Source organism: Musca domestica, unplaced genomic scaffold (genome assembly GCF_030504385.1).
Source record: "Musca domestica strain aabys unplaced genomic scaffold, Musca_domestica.polishedcontigs.V.1.1 78, whole genome shotgun sequence".
NCBI classification, from domain to species: Eukaryota; Metazoa; Arthropoda; class Insecta; order Diptera; family Muscidae; genus Musca; species Musca domestica.
This window is the reverse complement of record NW_026712403.1, coordinates 3,121,564-3,142,011: the sequence shown is the minus strand read 5'-3', so window position 1 is coordinate 3,142,011 and position 20,448 is coordinate 3,121,564. Positions and strand designations below refer to the sequence as shown.

Genomic DNA, 20,448 nt, shown 5'->3' with positions numbered 1-20,448 from the left:
GCCCTCACAGAAGACGACTTTGCCAGATGTCAAAAAATGGACAGAATGATCATATGCCAGCAATTGCATCCCATCTATAATACAAGAGAAGCCACTGAATGTGAAGTTAGGTTGTTTTTAAAACCGAACCAAATGCCTGAGAGTTGTGACTTCGCCATTACAAAGTTTCACAACTTCTGGAAGCAACTTCGAACACCCAATATGTGGGTATTCTCAGTTACGAGCGGTACCGTCACAGAAGTCAAATGTGGTGGTAAGCGACAAAATACTAGAATTCGAAATCAAGGATTACTAAGAATGCAGCCGGGTTGTACGTTAGAGACTGAAGAGATGAAGTTGTGGGCGCACGAGAATTACCGCAGTGAAGTCAACTACGTTTTTCCGCAATTCAACATTTCCGCATCCCTGCCATCTCTCACCCATCTATCTTTGAAGAATAAAATCGAAGTCTACAAATTACCTGACATTCCGCAAGTTAAACGGTTTCTGGGTTTTCCTGTTCATCTCGATACGCATCACCTAATGCACTACAGTCTCAACTTTACAACGTGCCTTTTCATCGCGGGTATCATCATTGCGCTGTACTTGGTTATCCGAAGGTTGTATCATCTATCCAGCCGTTACCTGCCGGTGTCTATCGCCCTTCCTCAAATTAGATAGGGTAGTTGTATATAAAAGTTTGATGAATGTAATTAGAAGATAGTTATGTTTATATCTGTATATTATTCTGAATAACTAAAAGAAATATATATCGGGAACTAAAGTGTAACAGATACTATTAACATATATTAGTCAAATAATCAATCTTCCAAAAATGATAATGTATAGTAACGGTTGTAAGATAAGGAATAAAGAAGATCGCTAAAATTAAAATAAATGTTAGAACTTAAGAATTTGATAAAGTCATTTTCATATTAAAACTTTCATTGTCATGGGTATATTTTTTAATATGATGTAGTTGCTCTCCATGTTATGTTGCTTTGAATTGTGTAAAATTAATATATTGACAACTAAAATAATTGGTCAAGTACTGCATTGCATATTTACAAGATACAATCTCTTATTTATAAGTTGTTGGAAAATTACAATCTTCCAAGGCCGGGAGCATGTACAGTTTTGTAGATAGGCTGAACGTACACCAGAAAACAGCCACGGTTGTCTTCTTCCTAGAATACTTAAATGATTTTGTTACATGTGTAGTCTGTTTGGGTCAGTCATAAATATTGTATTGATGATAAGGAAATGTCTCGCCCAACTAGTTGTCTTAAGGATAAAAGGTTTTATTACCCGCCATGCTGTGTGTACGTGGGGTGCATTTATTACCCCTAGCATTTATGACTGCATTGTGGGAATTTACTTTAAGGTAGAGTGTCTAGGTACAGCATGCATCCTAATGGCTGTTGAAGTATTTGTTATGTACTCTAATAAATAAGTGTATTGGTATTTGTAGTTTTAGTGATAGTTTAAAGATATGATAAAAAATAAAGTTAGTTCCCTTAGAACATTCAACGAAACGACATCGAGCGGTCTTATTTAATTTTCTCCCCCTAACAGTATGTGTAGGTCCACGATTTGGTACCCTAAGGTGGAGGGTATTAAAAGTTTGGCCCGGCCGAACTTAATGTTTTTTTACTTGTTCTATGGAGATATATTTACAAGTTAGTTTATTCGACTCTGTACGCTCCAAGTATATGTTAAGTATATTCGAAAATCTGACCATATCCACGAAATCTCTCCTCACTCCAGTCACGTTAAAATTCAATCACTTAACTACTGACCTGTTAATTAACGATGACAAATATTAAACCAAATGGTTCAGCATAAATATGTCATACAATTTTGTTCAAATCCAAGCCAAGTAGATTAAATGTTTATTGTTTTCCATTAATGAAATCAATATGGATTTCCATTTGGCAGAGAAGCCGCCTGGCTGGTGGGCCTAACCTATGGAAACAATAAAATGAAAATTGTTGTTATTTGTACTTTATGTGGTTACATGAACTATTGGCGGATTTGCAGAAGTACCTACTACTCACACAAGTACTCTATGGCCCCATCATATGTGGGTGCACTCTCCCAAAACATTTGTGTTTTCCAAGACAAGCTTCAACGAAAGCGAAATAAAGAGACTCCGTTTTAAGCATTGTTTTTGGCGGGTGTCTGCTGTTTTTTTTTTTTTTTTTGGTTTTTCTTCGAGAAAACCCAAACCCCACAAACGCAATGGAACATTTTATTATGGCCTGTCGGTTAGCTTAATATTTCAGTTGTTGTTATTTGCGCGTTGCGACAGGTCGTTTTGAAAACTGAACCTTCCTCGATACGAAAACTGAAGTGCGTTTTAATAAACGAAAAAATAAAAAATTAATGAACGGTTTCTTTTTGCTGCTCTAATTAGACAAATTAAGAGATTGTGTCTGTGTTTCGTTGTCGTGTTTTATTAAAAGGAGTTATGAAATTTAATTTGAAAATTGTCGTTTAATGAAATACCTAGTTAAAAAAATAAGTGAATCATATCCTAAACAATTGGACGATAATTTTAAAGTCTTCACAAAATCAATGCACAATTTTGGACAATGGATTACCAAATTGTGTTCAAATGTTCAACGCTTTTGAAATGCTTGTTAATATTTTCAATTGTAAGTGTTTTATATGAAAATGTGAAATTAAGTTTCAAGGAGAAAAGGAATATCTATCAAAAAATAAAACGTATAACATTATTTATTTTACATATAAATTGAACAAGAATTCAGCCTCGGATGAGAAAAAAATATGATAAAAATATGATATCCTTCATGCAAGGATATATCAATATACAAGAACTTTCTAAGGACTAAGGACTGAAAACAAATTCATTCACAGCGGGATTTTTTTATACCCTACACCACAAGGTGTTCAGGGTATTATGTCTTTGTGCATTTGTTTGTAACAGGCAAAAGGAAACGAGACAGACCCATATTTCCTATTGATGATCTGCATAGAATCACATTCGATTTACGCATGTCGGTCCTTCCGTCCGTCTGTCCATGTATTTTTGTAAACAATGTACAGTTCGCATTTATTGCCCTATCCAGATGAAATTTTGCATAAATCATTTGTTTGGCCCAAGGATGAACCCTATTGAAATTGGAAATAATCGGTCAAAATTTAGATCCCATCCCATAGCTCCCATATATATCTTCGTCCTATTTGCCTTTTATTGTGCACCAAACGTGTAATATCAGTCCGAATAGTATGGAATTTTGCACGTACGATCAGATTGGACCTGAAAATAAGTATGCCAAATTTGATCGAAATCGGTTCAGATATAGCTATAGCTCCCATATATACTGTTCATCCGATTTGTTATTTTTGTCCTTCGCAACCGTAATAAGCACTCTGTAACAACAATATTTGGGGAAATATATCAAATACAGCTCAGAAATACATTTGCTAAATTTTATCGAGATCGGTTCAGATTTGGTTATAGCTCCCATATATAACTTCGTCCGATTTACCTTTGATTGTGCACCAAACGTCTAATATTTGCCCAAATGGGATGAAATTTGGCACTTACGACCGAATTGAGTCTAGAAGCTAGTATGTCAAATTTGGTGAAGATCGGTTCAGATATAGCTATAGCTCCCATATATAATATTCATCCAATTTTGTTATATTTGTTACCCACAGCCGTAATATGTACTCCGTAACAACGATATTCAGGGAAATATATCAAATACAGCTCAGAAATATCTTTGCCAAATTTTATCGAGATCGGTTCCGATTTGGATATAGCTCCCATATATATTTTTATCCGATTTCAAATTAATTGTGCACCAAATGGGCAATACAAGTCGTCCGAATTTAAAAGATACAAATGCTTCGGCATATTTAGTCTTTTATAATCATAGCGTGTATGATTGAATTCTCCCTTAAAACTTTTAATTGTTATGCGGAGCTCTACTAAATTAGCAAAGTGGTGTAGGGTATCATAAAGCTCCGCCCGACTTTAAGACTTTCTTTACTGTTTTTTTTTTCCGAAATTTGTGACTATTTTACCAAAAAATTCATAATATGAATTAATTATTCATAGTTCAAAAGTTGCAGGACATAATTATCACTATTAATTTTTTGTGGGGGTTTTTGTATCCGTTCGAAATCACTTTTGTTTTCTTAAAAACTTTACTACCATATCGGTCATTTAATTTAGTGTCAAATTCCAAAAATTTCAGTAAAAAACCATTTTTAATTTTACCATTAAAATTTGACTTCCCCAATAAAAAATATCATTGCCCAGAAAGTGAAACAACATAGACAATTATTTCCCAAGAGGTCACCAGAGGACTGCAAGTAGAAAAACTGTAACTCACTGAGTTCTACCGATATCAGCATTGCTCTCTATCTTAGAGTAGGATGAGACCGTAACCTTGTAACAAATGTCGCATTTGAGTTCTTAAAACTACGCAGTTCATCATTTCAATCAGTGATTCTTGGTCAGGGATAATAGCAGTGCACAACCGTTCTTAAAGGAATAGCAATATTTAAAGACTGTTAGGTTATAGTTAAAAATTTCCTAAGGGTTGCCCAAGGGCCGATTTTAAATATTTTGAATGTCACTACAATATTTTTATCTTTTTAATGAGTATAATACCCTCACACAAATAATTTTCAATATAATTCACGTTTTGATATAAAAACCAGTAAAGAAAGTCTTAAAGTCGGGCGGGGCCGACTTTATGATACCCTACACCACTTTGCTAATTTAGTAGGGCTGCGCATAACAATTAAACGTTTTTATGGGAGAATTCAATCGTACTCCCTATGATTATAATTATAATTTAAAGTTCAAAGGACTAAATATGCCGAAGCATTTGTATCTTTTAAATTCCGACTTGCATTGGCCATTTGGCGCACAATTAATTTGAAATCGGATAAAGATATATATGGGAGCTATATCCAAATCGGAACCGATCTCGAGACAATTTGGCAAAGATATTTCTGAGCTGTATTTGATATATTTTCCTGAATATCGTTGTTACGGAGTGCATATTACGGCTGTGGGTAACAAATATAACAAATCGGATGAACAGTATACATGAGAGCTATAGCTAAACCGATCTTTACCAAATTTAACATACTAGCTTCTAGACTCAATTCGTTCGTAAGTGCCAAATTCCATCCCATTAGGACAAATATTAGACGTTTAGTGCATAATAAAAGGTAAATCGGACGAAGTTATATATGGGAGCTATAACCCAATCTGAATCGATCTCGATAAAATTTAACAAAGGTATTTCTGAGCTGTATTTGATATATTTCCCCAAATATTGTTGTTTTAGAGTGCATATTACGGTTGCGGAGGACAAAAATAACAAATCGGATGAACAATATATATGGGAGCTATAGCTATATCTGAACCGATTTCGATCAAATTTGGCATACTTATTTTTAGCCCTATTTTGGTTGTATGTGCAAAATTCCATACTATTCGGACTGATATTACACATTTGGTGCACAATAAAAAGCAAATCGGACGAAGATATATATGGGAGCTATATCTAAATTTTGACCGATTATCTCCAATTTCAATAGGATTCGTTCTTGGGCCAAACAAATGATTTGTGCAAAATTTCATCTGGATAGGGATTTATTGCCCTTATTTATTGCGAACTGTACTTTGTTAACAAAAATACATGGACAGAAGGACGGACGGACGGACATGCATAAATCGAAAAATAAATCGCCTACTTCCCACACTTTATATGAGATATCTGCAAATTTTTGGAAAATGTGGAAATATGCGTGATTTAATAGATATAGAGGACCGAAGTATTCCATTTTCATACTTCATCTAATACAGATAAAAATATATGTGCAAAATTTGATGGAAATCGGACTTTTATATCCAATTTTATGCGAAATCATGAATGCTTTACTCATCTCAGTTTTCAGGTTGAGAAAAATATTTAGATATAGCAGGTTAAAAAGAATCGCTGACTTGTTTTGAAAGTTATGACAGATAAATGTATTGAAATTTGTGACCCTTTGTGGGTGAAGTATCAGAAGGGGTTCGAAGATATATGTCATCTTCAAAACAGATCTGTGTTAGCAAATATGTTTGTATGTGTGAAATTTGAAGAGAGTTGGAGGCTTATTTCGCTTTCTTTGAGCGTTTTTTATACCTTGAACCCTGTATGGGGGAGTTACCAAAAGAAATGATCCGATCTCTACCATTTTTGTAACAGATCTAGTGTTGATGGAAATATTGAGATGTACCAAGTCTGGAATGGAATCGAATGTTAATTTCGCTTTTTATGAGCTTCATGGATATTCAAAATGTTGACCCTTTGTGGGGGAGGTACCAGAAGGAGTGGACCGATCTCTACCAACTTTATAACAGATCTTGTGCTTATGGAAATATTGAAATGTGCCAAGTCTGAATCGGATATTAATTTCGCTTTTTATGAGCATGAAATTCAAAATTTTGACCGTTTGTGGGGGAGGTACCATAAGAAGTGGACCGATATATCCCATCTTCACACCAGATCTTGGGTTAATAAAAATATTGTGATGTGTAAAATCTGAAGACAATCGAACCCTATATAACATTTTATAAGAGATATAATTATTTAAAAGTTTGACCCTTTGTGGGGGAGGTAATATATGGAGTGGACCGACATTGTCTATTTTCGCACCTGACCTAACACTGATGCAAATATTAGGATTTGCAAAGTTGGAGCAAAATCGGATTATCCTTTCTCTTTCTGTGCAGTAAAATTTTTATCATCGAAAATGAAGTATCAGAAGGAGTTGACCGTTGTGCGTACCAGCCAGACAGACAAACAGACGGACACCTCTAGATCGACTCCAAATGTCCTGAAACGGATTTGGTCCAAAGAGAACTAGGGTCTAAAACCATTATTTCGATGAGACACGTGTTGGCCGTATCAAATGATACGTACCCTCTGTAGACATATGGCTGAGTGTATAATAAACATTGATAATGTGACTTAAATGAATCATTTTGGGAGGTAATGTCATATGAGAGTTATGTATAATGCTGGAACCATATACATAATTTCCTACCAGAGGAAATTATGCGAACTTCGAAAACCACCCTTCAATTGATTCTATTGAACATGCGGGTAAATTCATAGTACTGATAGTACAGTTATGGCCTGTTATATCAGGGCTATGTATCTAAAATCGTGTAAATAGGAGGAGGGGAGGTACGGTTATATGGGGTCCATACCACAACTTGAACCCATATGGAAATCTCACTGCAAGGATAGTTTCCGTCCACTGTAAACAAAAATTGCCTTTTTACAGCCAATTCGGTAGAAAAATATTACTTAAACCCCTATACTATCCTGATTCAGGTTGTTTAAGGGGGTTATAACAAATCCCATATATTGACCCATATATCCCATTTTCAATACCAATAAGTTCGGTTTTGCCGAAAGAGGAGTATCCTCAAACAATGTCCGTTTGTATCTGACCTAAATATTACAAGATGCCAGGTTTTGACTATGTCGACTACATCTTTCACTTTATATGAGATATGTGTTTATTATTTATGGAAAATGTTGAACTTTTGTGCGGGTTTAAGACGTAAAAGTGGCCCGAAGTATCTAATTTTCATAATTTCTACAATTCTGATAAAAATCGAACAATTATTTCCAATTTTATGCAAATAATGTGAGATCTGTGGTTGATAGAAATATTTAGATACACGAAGTTTGAAGAAAATCGAAGATTATTCAAAATGTTGATCCCTTGCGGGGGAGGTACAAGAAGGAGTAGGCCGATATTGTTCGATCTCACATCTCACATTGCACAAATTTGGATAATAATTTCTCTTTTTATAAGAAAAATTATTTTCATTAAAAATTTCGACCTTTCGTTGGGGAGGCACTAGAGGTAGTGGATTGATATTGCCCATCTCGAACACGATCTAAGTTTGACAACAATAATACAATGTACAAAGTTTGTACCAAATCAGATACTTCATTCGAGAGTTTTCGTGCGCACAAGCCAGCTAGGCAGAAGGACGGACACCTATAGAACGACTGCAAAGGTCTTTAAACGGATTTCGGTCCAAGTTGAGTGTCTAAACCGTTAATTCGATAAAGCTCGTTTTGGCCGTATCAAACCATCTGGAGCCGTATGTCTAAGGGTAAAAAATACTAAAAACCTAAAATATATTTAAGTGAAATTTGTGCCCCTACTTCATTCTATTCGAAAGCTAATGAATGATTTCCACACATACACAGAATCACACAACCATACAATTTTATGTTGATCAAAAATATATATAATTTGTTTGGTATAAAATGCTTATTTCGAGGAGTTATAAACGAAATCACATGAGAAATACCAATAATACCAAATAAGAGCCAAATTAATGAGGGCTACTTCAAACCATTGACCTACATTGAAAAATGTTTAAGGTGTGGATAAGACCATTTATATAGCTGAAATCCGGGAGTACCTACCCCATATGTGGAATCACATTGATCATTTTTGTCATGGAAGGTTTCTACTAATTAGAAACTCAGAATATGAAAATTTGCAAAAATTAGTTGGAAAATATGACTAAAACGTAAAAAATACCAGAAATTTGGAGGCTATACTAAAAAGTGCACCTATATGATGTTTTGTAGCAAAAATTCTAGATATAATCAAAGGATCCCTATTAAATTTCAAAGCTCTGTCTTAAAATTTCCGGCAAAATAGATCAAAATATTGGAGACCTTTGTGTATGGTTATGGTTGAAAAAAGTTTGGCCTGAGAACTATTACTATCATCTCTATTTGGAATGTCTCCACTCCCCTGACCATGACCCAAGAATCGTTGCACTGTGTTATAACTGAAATTTTTTGCAAAGCATGTAGGATCATATTCACACCAAGAACTGTGACAATCCACCCATGGTAGTGCACGCATTAAACCCAGGGTTTGGGTACAGAGACCATCGAATAATAAATCTACCCGTCGTATTTTCTTTTTTTTTCGTTAAATTCCACCGCTCCGCACTTTCTAAACCTAACCAATCCAACACATCGTCATTTAAACTAATCAATACAATTTATAATGTTATATTTAGAGAAAGTTATAATTTTTTTTATTTTCAATCAATCTCCGTTTCCATAAATAATTGAAAAACGTGTCCAAGGCCCTCGAAATAGTTGAAATCAGGGAGTACCTTCATATGAGAGTTATACGTATTAAATATGTTTTATGATTTATTTACTTTTGAGGTCCAATAATAACAATTTTCGCAATTCGAAAAAATTAAATTTTTCTTAACATCATGGGAAATTTAAAAATTAGTTTTCCAACACATTCATATATATATTTTTTTGTTTCCACGAATTTAATATCCAATTATTTTATTATTATAAATTGCACATTTTTTGTATTTTTGGATAAATTGCCAATAACGTTTAACAACAATGTTTTCTTTTTCGTTTCCAGGTCAACTGTGTGCTGAGTATAGTCAATCGAGATTTAGTGCTAACACCCAAACAAGGCCTACAGTTGAGCGGCAAACGCATTTACTATGATGAAAATGCTGGCGCTGATGCAACAACGTCCATCGGCCACAGTGGCCGGAGTAACAGTAGCAGTGAAGCGGCGTCGTCGGTACGGCCATGGGAGCGTACATTGAAACATGTTACATATCTAACACTTTTTACAAATACCCCGAATGGCATTATTACCGGTAATTTCAGGTAAGATGTAGGGCTTTTCTTCTTTGTTTTATTGTGGTTGGATTTAGATTGCATAGATGCAAGTGAAAAAGGAGAGAGAGAGAGAGAGTTTGATGGAGTGTTGGGTTGGCAAAATGCAGGTGTTATGAAAGCAACAGTTTTGGGGGAGTAAAAAATGACGAAGTAATAAATTTGCATACATTCACAACGATGAGTGTGAATTAGGCAATGAAGGGAAAATTATAATGTGGTAATTTAACATCCTGCTGGCCAATATTTTTGTGTTTCTACCTTTGTAAATAGAAATGCAAATAAATAACATGGAAAATATAGTCGTTTGTAGAAACTAAAACAAAAGCAAGTTTATGTCTTAAGTCTTTTGTTTTTAAAACTCATCACATACTTTGAGATGACTAATGGTTTAATACCGGGTAAATTGGATAAAAACGCTAGAACTGGAAATGTCCCGAAACGGATTTGATTCAAAGAGACCTAGGATTTCAAAACCGTCATTTCAATGATGCACGTTTTGGCCGTATTAAATGATATATACCCTATCTAGCCATATGGCTGATGGTATATCAAATTAAATGGAATCAGTCGGTGTTGCCAACAGCTGCATATCAATGTTCGGTTATCTCAATATATTTTGACTTGCGTTATGATTATTAAAACTGTTGACCCTTCATAGGAGAGATTCCGAAGGAGTGGGACAATATTTTCCATTTCATATCTGACATAAATCTTAAAAAAATATTAACATTTATTACATTTGGATTTCATATCGATTACTTGCTTCACGAAAAGTCCGCGTTTTAAGAGAGTTATAATTATTTAAAATTTTGACCCGTTGTGGGGGAGGTACCAGAAGGAGTAGTCCGATATTGTATATCTTCATAAACATCTTGTGTTGATAGAAGTTCTTAAAATCAAATCTTGTGTTAGTGGAAATATTGAATTGAGCGAAATTTGACGATAATCGAACTCTTAGTTTCAAATTTTATAAACGTTTTAATTATTCAAAATTTTGACCATTTGTGGGGGAGGTACCAGAAGGAGTGGTCCTCCTTCACACCATTTCTTCCTTAGGTAGAAGTATTGGGATATGTGAAATTTGGAAAGAATCGGATGCTCATTTCTTGTTTTACGATCTTCATTGTTATTAATTGTTTATTAAATGTTAACCCGCTGTGGGGGAGGTACCAGATAGGGGTATGCCGAAATATCCCATCTTCACACCAGATCTTTTGTTAACAAATATAATGGAATGTGTGACATTTGAAGGCAATCGATTCTTATTTCACATTTTATAAGAGTTATTCGAAATTTTGACCCTCTGTGGGAGGAGGTACTTGATGGAGTTGACCGATATTGTCCCACCTGACGTTGCACTGATGGAAATATTAGGATTTACAAAGTTGGAGCTAAATTGAATCATCCTTTCTCTTTCTGTGCAGTAAAATATTTTTTTTTTGAAAATTACATCCTTTGGGGAATGTACCAGAAGGAGTGGACTGATATATCTCCTTTTTGCAGCAGATCTTGTGTTAACTAAAATACTGGGATGTGTGAGATTTGAAGATAAACGTATGCTAATTTCTCATTTTACGAGCGTTTTATTTATTTAAAATTGTGTCCCCTTTATGGGTTAGGTACCAAAAGGAGTAGAACCATATATCCCATCTTCACACCAGATCTTGTGTTATTGAAAATATTGGGATGCGTGGAATTCGATGAAGATAATCATTTTACAAGCGTTTTTATAAAAAGGTTGACCTCTTTGTGGGGGAGGTACTTAATGGAGTGGACCCATATTTTCTATTTTTGGACCTATCGTAGCACTGATAAAAATATGAGCATTTGCAAAAATTTTACAAAATTGAATAATACTGCCTTGTTCTGTATAAGGTTACTTATTTTCTTTGACAATTTGAATTTTTTTGTGGGAGGTACCAAAAAGAGTGCCAACACCGAACTAGAACTAATATTACGATAAACCGGATACTCCCTTGAGAGTTATCGTGCCCACCAGCCAGCCAAATAGCAGACGGACGGACATCACTAGATCGACTAAAAATGTCCCGAAACGAATTTGGTCTAAAGAGAACTTGGATTTAAAACCGTTATTTCGATGACGCACGGACACCCATATATTGACTTCAAATGTCCTGAAATGGATTTGGTCCAAGGAGACCCATGATCTAAACCCGTTATTTCGAAGAGACACGTTTTGGCCCTATCAAATGATATATCCCTTTATAGCCATATGGCTGAGGGTATATAAAGCAGTTAAAAGTATAAATTTAAATATGCGTTTCAAATTAAAAAAAATACAGAATACTGGGTAGTTCCCATATAATTGAGAGGTATACGAAAATCTGGACATTTATAGACATTTTGCTGCGGAGGGAATAACACCCATTACGGACTTCAAATACCAAATTTCAAACAATCATATTGAAAAAAGGGGCTAATCATAAAAACACTAAATTTCTGAAGTTTTCGTTATAAGTGGTTTAAGTAGTTTTCGTTTTCAGAACGTAAACCTGTAAAGAACATTTTTTTGTCATTTTGTGGTGGCAACCAAAATGAATTACAACTATCGAATTAAAAAAAATCCTTGAAAAAAGTGGCTTATATGGTCGAACTACTGAATATCCGGAAGTACCGTTATATGGTATTAAAGTAATCGAGGACCAGCATAGGGAAATTTTTGGCGGAGACTTTGAAAGGTAGTGTGAACTTTAATAACCGCTTTGTGAAAATTTCGTTCAAAAATGAGGCTAACTCATCCAAATAGCCATTACCAGGAGCAACGGTTATTTGGGGTCTCTACAACAACTTGAACCCATTTTGACTTGTTTTTTGCACCATAGTATGGTGGAAGTTATAGGGAAAATTAAAAATATCGATGATATAGACGTTTAAAAAAAAACTAAAACAAAATAAAACAAGTTCGTGTCTTAAGTCTTTTGTTTTCGAAACCAACAACATTAGTCATTTCTTCTGGTTTAAGTCCGTTTGGTATATGAGAATCTTTTTTTTTTATTTTTGCCCATACACGCAATGGCATGTTGACATCTGTATTTATTAATACTTTTTGAACAACATGATGAAATAATTTTCTCACAATTATTATTGAGAAAGTCAGACTATTATCAAATTTTATGATATAATTTCTTGTTTCATAAGATTTAGAAAAGGGGATAGTCCAAAGAAATAGTAAAAAATTGTATTTTAATAATACGCAAGTCATTTCTTACATTTGTTTAGTATATTTTTGTTTAGAGAACAGCAGCTATAGAAAAATGTAAATAAATTGAAAATAATAATTGATAATATCGAATGCCTTAAATTCTGAAATTTCGTATGCTTTTGGTGCGTAGTGGTGAGATATGTCCAAGTTTTTAGGAAATTTTGTCCTAAAGACAATGAAATTACTGAAAAGTACTATGTGCTGTGTCTGAAATTTGGCATGTGGGTAACAGTAATTGCGTATGGAAGAGGTGCTATAAGTTCTATATATAAGGTACTAAATGTGTGAATAATTCTGAAATTCAGAATGTCACTGTAGGTGTATTGGGGATATGATACATATCCACATCTAACAGACTACTAAGAGTTACCAAATGTTGTACTCCGCTATTCAGAGAACGATATTTCGGTTGAGATATGGTTGCATATTCAGAAATTCGAACAGAAAGTGTAGTAAAAGTAGCAAAAGGTACAAAATGCTGTACCATGGTATTAGGCAAAAGGGAGTAGCTGGAATTCTGAATATGTTACACACTGCACACTGTTAGTGTGTAGGAGGGACGTTCGCAGGGTTGGCCCGGGACCACTCCGAAATGGCTACTATTCTACCATACTTTACATGGAAAACACTTTTCTGCTAGTTGGCCATCCCATTAAACGAATGAAAAGTACAAACTTTTAATACCCTCCACCTTAGGGTAAAGCAAACATTAGAGCCTATATACCAAATTTTAAACATATTCATGGTAAAATGTGCCAAAATACCGAATATCAGGAAATTCGGCTATATGGGGCTATACAAAAACGTGGACCTATACATACAGTGTTTCCCCAAAAGAGCTAGAACCCATTAAGACCAACAAATACCAATTTTTTAGACAAATCCGTGAAAAATTGTGGCATAAATCATCAAAATACCGAATATCGGGATGTACCGTTATATGGGGACTATACCAAAACGTGGACCGATATATCTCATTTTCAATACCAACCATCATAGACACAATGCAAATTGCTCTGCTAAATTGTGACGCCCTACGTCAAATAATGTGGGCTGTATCGTGATTTCAACAGACAGACAGACGGACATCGTTAAATCGACTTAGAATTTTATGCTGATTATGAATATATATACTTTATGGGGTCTACGACGAATATTTAAGGATGTTACAAACGGAATGACAAAGGTGGAGGGTATAATAACTTCTGGAAATTTCTGTGAAAAGTAAAAAATGGTGTAAATGAAAAAATTAGCTTGGACTTTTAAGTTTGCATAAGGTTTACGGTTCATTTGGGTTTAAACAAGGAGAAGTAATGAAATAACTGACAGACTGAGAATCAACGCCCAGACGAAACACCTGAGCCTTGAATATTGAAATTTTGCACGAGGGTCAGTCTTGGTGCGTAGGTATGTGATTAGGCTGTGTTTTTTTCTTTTTTTCGGAAATTCGTACTAAAAAGGTAAGAAAAGTTCTAAAATTAACTAAAAATTAACTTAACTTGTATTGGCAATTGGAACGAGAGTCACTGATGGAGTGCACGATAGATGTACCAAAATTGAATCCTTTTTATTGGAAAAACGGAAGGGACTAGTATTCTGAAATGGAGTGCAGGATATATGTACCAAAGGCATACGATTCGAATTTAAGGATACGAAAAGTTTAAAAATAGTACTGGAAATTTGGTATGAGAACCAAGGTTTGAAAATAAGTTTGATATAAGAGTTTGCGTGAACTGTTTTAAATGGTACAACATTTGGAACAGTTTGGTTCACGGTGAACGGATGAAGCTGGAAATTTTGAAAATTTGTATTAGGGCAATTTGGTATTGGGTGAACAGATAGTGCTTGAAGTCTGAAATTTGGTATGTGGGTCACTTTTCATATGTAGCCTGGACATATGGAGGAGGTTTCGGAAATGTGCGCTATAATTGTACAAAAGGTACGGAATTGTACTATATTTGGTGTTGGGTGAAGGGATCGAAATACAATTGATATTTCAATTGCTGAAGGTATCTTCTTTTGAGATTTGGCAGAGGTTTGAAAATGCTTCCTATCCTAGTACGAAAAATACTAAATGGTACTAAATTTGGTATTGGGTGAAGGGATATGGCTGGAATCCCAAAATTGTATATTTGAGATATTGTTTTAAAATGCGTATATTAAATGTTCGAAAAGTAATAAAAACTACTTAATTTTGTAATGGGGGAAGTTATAGAGCTGAAACTTGAAATTTTATATTGAGATTCCATTGAGATATGGAACGATTTAGCAAATGAGTGCAAAAATTATAAGGAAAGTACTAAATGTCACTAAATTGTGTATTGAGTGAATGTATGGAGCTGGAATCACGGAATTTCATATTGAGGTCTCTGTTGGTAACTGGTGGAAGTTTTGCAAATACGTACTATAATTGATAAAAAAAAGTACTACATGGTACCAATTTTGAAGATTGATAGTTGATATTGAGACCACTGTTGGTTTCTAGGGTTTACATATGGAGACGTTGGAATAGTTTTTGGACAGAAAAATTGGATGTGGGTTTTTAGATCAAAATAAGCTTTGAACATTCGTCCTGTTTTATATATATATTTTTTTGCTATAATTTAAATATGCGTATGTATCATATCTTTCCGATTACAGGTTAAGTTGTTTGTACTTCCCTTTGACCCGTAGAAAGTTGTAGTTTCTACCAACAAAATATTTTTTTATGCGACAAAAATATTCCTAAACAACGGATCGACTTTTGAACGATTTTGTAACGACTGAGAAATGTAGCCCAAATAAAGTTCGGAATAGGTTCATATTTTGACATAGCCCCCATATCTAGATACACCACGATGTAAAATATTTATCAGGTTTTAGCTAAATTCCATGATATTTTTTTTTAATAAATGTTTTTTTTGAGTTATGATGAGGATGCAAAAAATTACCTATATGGGCACCCCATATGTACGTCCCCATAAAACGACAAACAGATTTAAGTTATTCGATATCTTAAAAAAATTTTGAACAGATTTTACAATAGTTGTGTGTTTTAAGTTGCATAAGCATAGAAACCAAACTATGGGTCCACGATTGCCAGCAGACTCCAAAAATCAGCCAAAAGTTGTTTATCATTATTCAGTTGCAAAGCGAAAAAAGTGAATATAAATAGTACTCCGCAGAGAGAAAACTACGTCGATTTAAGCGTGATTATACAATGGTTGCATCAGTATCGTGCTTAAGCCCAAAGTAATACCCGCGGTATTTTGTCCATTGGAACCTCCGAAATGATACAATTTGCCCATTACTGGCAACGTTGGCGATGCCACCCCACCGCAAACTCCATATCTCAAGGCGCTATATTTGGGTTCTCTGCCAATTTTTTAACACGAAAACGTTAAATAATACTAGGGCTGCTTGAATGCACAAACCCAGTCTCTCTCAGTCACACTATATAAGAAATTGGACTTGTATATTTAAAGCCCTAATATTCATTACGTAAGATACGAAGAGGAGCTACGAAGTCCTATGTATTCAATTATAGAGCAAAATAACCTCGTTAACGGGAATCTGGGAAAGTAAACCCTCTTCAAAAAAATTCTTGAATTCTGCTGAAAAATAACAATACCGAGCTCTGACTGCAAGGAGCTACAGTCAAAAAAATCGTGTAATGGATGAAAAAAAACATAGGGGTAGACTGGTTTTCCTCTTGGCCGTAACGGGCATACAAAAACGTTTCGAAAATCTTATATTCTTACTCTTTGGGTACGAATTAGTCGATGTATTCACAATTTCGACTACTTAGGTGGTTCATTTTCAGTGATACCTGTCTTTTTGACTGTCATTGTACTTATGAGCATGTTTCCTATTAATTATCCAACAGTGTTCGTGACTTGTCTTTTGTATTCGATTTAAATCCTGCAAAGCATAGTTCTCTTCTTCTTAATCTCTTTACATAAAAATCATATTAAAGATCTCTCTGGATTAACTACCACCCGTTCATTCAACTTATTTCCTCATTTCAGCAAAGTTCGTGAATACAATGAATTTTTACAATCGCCTTACCTACGCACTCCCAAACCTATCGACTCACGTTTCGGAGATATTGTTACTCTGGCCCAGGGACGTTTGGAATCACTGACAAACGGCAGCTATCGTTTTGTTGAAGGCAATTGTGATTATGCTTGTGCCCGAGAAAATAAAATGGTTGCAACATGGCATGTCCAAAAGATACGACATCGGGATGTGGATCGTAAATTTCACTATGAAATTAAATTCAGTGTTAGTCCCATGACGGCGACACAACCCAGTGAAACTGTGGTAAGAGGTGGACCCAATAAACGAACAGCAATGGATAATAATAACAATGCCCTTCAGCATAAATCGAATAATATCCAAACATTTATTCAGAAAGAAGATGACTATCCGCATAGTTTTAGTAAATTGAGATCAATCGCTAATAGTGATGATGACGGCTTTGTGGAACGTCGCTATGATGGTTCAAGAAATATAAGACAGTTTAATCCAGGTCAACAGCACACACAAATTACTCCCATGCCACAATCCACTTTTCTGCGGGGTATTTATCGACCACCTCCTCCTCAGCCTGTGGTGCAGCATGCACATCACCCCCACTTGACAAATTCCGGGCCACCATTGCCAGATCAACTGAATATTGGTGAATATTACAAGGGAAGCTATGGCCCCAAGGCCTCATCAAAAATTGAATTGTTTCCAAATTTATTGACCATGATGTTTGGTAAACCTCATATTTATCCCAAATATCCAACAACATATCGACCGCATAACGTTGCTGTGGAACAACAAATACATTTTCCACGTCCCGAAGCGTATACAGCACCAGCTGTGGCCACCGTTCCCCAACATCTACCCTATGTGCAACAGCAGCATCATCATCCAGAATTTCCAGCTGGCGGACATTTTATCCATGGTCAGGAGTACACGAAGATACCAGAATACTATCAATCCCATGAACATATTACCTCGTCCAAAGAAGTTCTAAGTCCGGTAATAACACATCACTATCACCATCACTTCTTTATGACGAATTCAAGTGACAGTGAAGAGCATAGTTCTGCTGGCAATCGTAATGGCGGCAATGGTGGCGGGAGTGAGGAAGAACAAAATGTCAATCCCAACATTTTATATAAGACAAATGTCCATGTTGTAACACCCCAACCGGAACAAGCAGTTCAGGTTAGTCAAACGAATGAGGAACATAAACCACATATCGTTTTGGCCCACCAAATCTTGCAGCAACAATATCAAGTACAACAACAGCAGCAGCAGCAGCTGGCTAAGCATCAACCACCACAGCACCATGAACATCAACATCTACAGTTTCCCAACACCTCTCCAGCACCACAGAAATTTGTTTTCCCTATTGCTGAAATAGAACAACACCGGGTGGTGCATGTAACACCCGTACCACCTTTACGTAAACCACAATATCAACAACATCACTATCAGCAGCCCTATGTCCAGCAGCAATACTCTACAGCTCATGCTCCCATTGCAATTTATCCGGCTCCTGTAGAAGAACAAGATAAGGCAGATATTCCCACACCGCGTAGTAAACCTTTTATACAGAGTCAGCCAATGGATGAAGAGCCCATACGTTATTCGGAACCTGATCCCTTATATGCCAATGTGGATGAACATCAAGAAGATCAGGTAACCTATGTTCCGGTACCAGAAGAGGAGGAATCTCAAGAGCCCCAGTTGGAAGAACCTCAACATGTAAGTGAAGTATCTGCAAAAAATTATCAAAATTATTAATATATTCACAATTTATTTTTCAGTACGAAAATCATCCATTCCAGGAAACAGAAAGAACAGATGATACTACAAAACAACATTCTGAATCTATAGAAGCTCAAGTTCCGGCGCCACAGCAAGGTTATGCGGCGAAAAATTCCTATGAAACCAGTCGTCATGACAATGAGGACAATATTGATACTGACAACGAAGAACATGAAGCCAGTACCCATCATCAAGGAACTCAAGAATATTTGGAAGAAAACACCAGTCAGTCCACAACCACCACGAAAGCTTCTACCCATAAATCCACAGATAATAACATTGACACCGAAACGGAAGCTAATAAAGCAACTCTAGCAGCAACCCCGAAACCCAAACCCTTGTCTGTCAGAGGCAAAAGGGTACGGGTTAAAGTCACAAAACTCACTTCAAGTACTACGACCAAACCAAAACTGTTTTCAACCCGTGTAACAACTGAAAAGGAAATTCTAGCCACAACTCCCATTTCAACAACGAGCAGCAGCACTGCAAACTCGCTCAAAGAACAAAAACAATTCATATCCACATCGACCACAGAAAGTCCTTTGAAATCCCTGAGCCGTTATCGTAATACCAACAAACGTCTAACCTTCACCACAACGACAACTGAAAAGCCGGTCTTAAAATGGAAGCCAAGACGTAAAGAGGCCACGGCCAAAGCCTTAAGTCTAAAGAATTTTGGAAAACAAGCAGCATCCGAGCAAAAAAATCAGGCAACCATTCGTGAGGTAACAAAGGCGAATAATATCGATCCAATAGTTTCCACAACGGAAACACAACAACCCGACAATACTCTGGATAATGTTTCAATGCTGGAGACAACCTCCACCACAATGTCCTCGCTAATTGTAGATGCCTCATTGCCGCCAGCCACAACAAGTGTCTCGGAAACTTACGAAGTTTTGACACAAAAATCGATTAGCTATAAAGTTGGAGAAAATGGCGAAGAAATTCCACTTCTAATCAATGATTCAGACAATGAAGTGAAAGCTTTGTAAAAAAAAAACCCAAAAGTTTGAAAGCAAAACTGGAGGGTTTTTGGAATTTGAGAGTATTCTGTAAATATAATTTTTCTTAATAATTTTGTGAATTTTTAAAGCAACGAACGAATATTGTTAATTATTTATTAAATAAATATTTTATATATGATACTAAATATAAAAGCTAAACCGAACATTTTTATATTATGCCAGTTAGGACGGTTCATGTTTCGTTTTTTATGTTTCCTTTAGGAATGCGCTAATTTGGAAACTGAAATGTCTAGAATACCTTTTTCCGATTTTCCCTTAAAAAAGCGACAGATGTGATTTTTACATGTCGTGTTCAAAAGATTCGACATCGTGATGTGGATCGCAAATTCCAAATTAAATTCAGTGTTAGTCCCATGACGGCGACACAACCCGTTGAAACTGTGGTAAGAGGTGAACCCAATAAGCGAACAGCAATTGATAATAGCAACAATGCCCAACAGCAAAAATGGCATAATATTCAAACATTTATTCAAAAAGAAGATGACTATCCACATAGTATTGAAATCAATTACTAATGGCGATGATGAAGATTTTGTGGATCGTCGTTATGATGGCTTAAGAAACATACGACAATTTAATCCAGGTCCACAGCACACACAAATTACTCCCATGCCACGATCCACTTTTCTACGGGGTATTCATCGATCACCTCCTCCTCAATATGTGGTGC

The 20,448-nt window shown here is 35.6% G+C and overlaps 2 protein-coding genes across 2 annotated transcripts in view; one reads left to right on the top strand and one right to left on the bottom strand.

The window, feature by feature from the left end:
* The window catches only part of LOC101899892 (nuclear cap-binding protein subunit 1), a 49,914-nt gene that overhangs the window by 26,353 nt on the left and 3,113 nt on the right, over window positions 1-20,448 (bottom strand). The window lies entirely within an intron of this gene.
* LOC101898329 (uncharacterized) lies at window positions 2,283-19,862 on the top strand. Its single transcript, XM_059130621.1, has 4 exons — window positions 2,283-2,636; window positions 9,454-9,710; window positions 16,953-18,687; window positions 18,750-19,862. Exons 1-4 carry the CDS (start codon window positions 2,574-2,576, stop codon window positions 19,743-19,745), a joined length of 3,051 nt encoding a protein of 1,016 aa, XP_058986604.1. The 5' UTR covers window positions 2,283-2,573; the 3' UTR covers window positions 19,746-19,862.

Excerpts from the sequence above, each read along its gene's own strand:
- LOC101898329 (XM_059130621.1), top strand. The coding sequence starts at position 2,574 with ATGGATTACCAAATTGTGTTCAAATGTTCAACGCTTTTGAAATGCTTG. Across the intron at positions 9,711-16,952 it reads ATTATTACCGGTAATTTCAG|CAAAGTTCGTGAATACAATG; the intron begins GTAAGATGTAGG and ends TCCTCATTTCAG. Across the intron at positions 18,688-18,749 it reads AGTTGGAAGAACCTCAACAT|TACGAAAATCATCCATTCCA; the intron begins GTAAGTGAAGTA and ends TTTATTTTTCAG.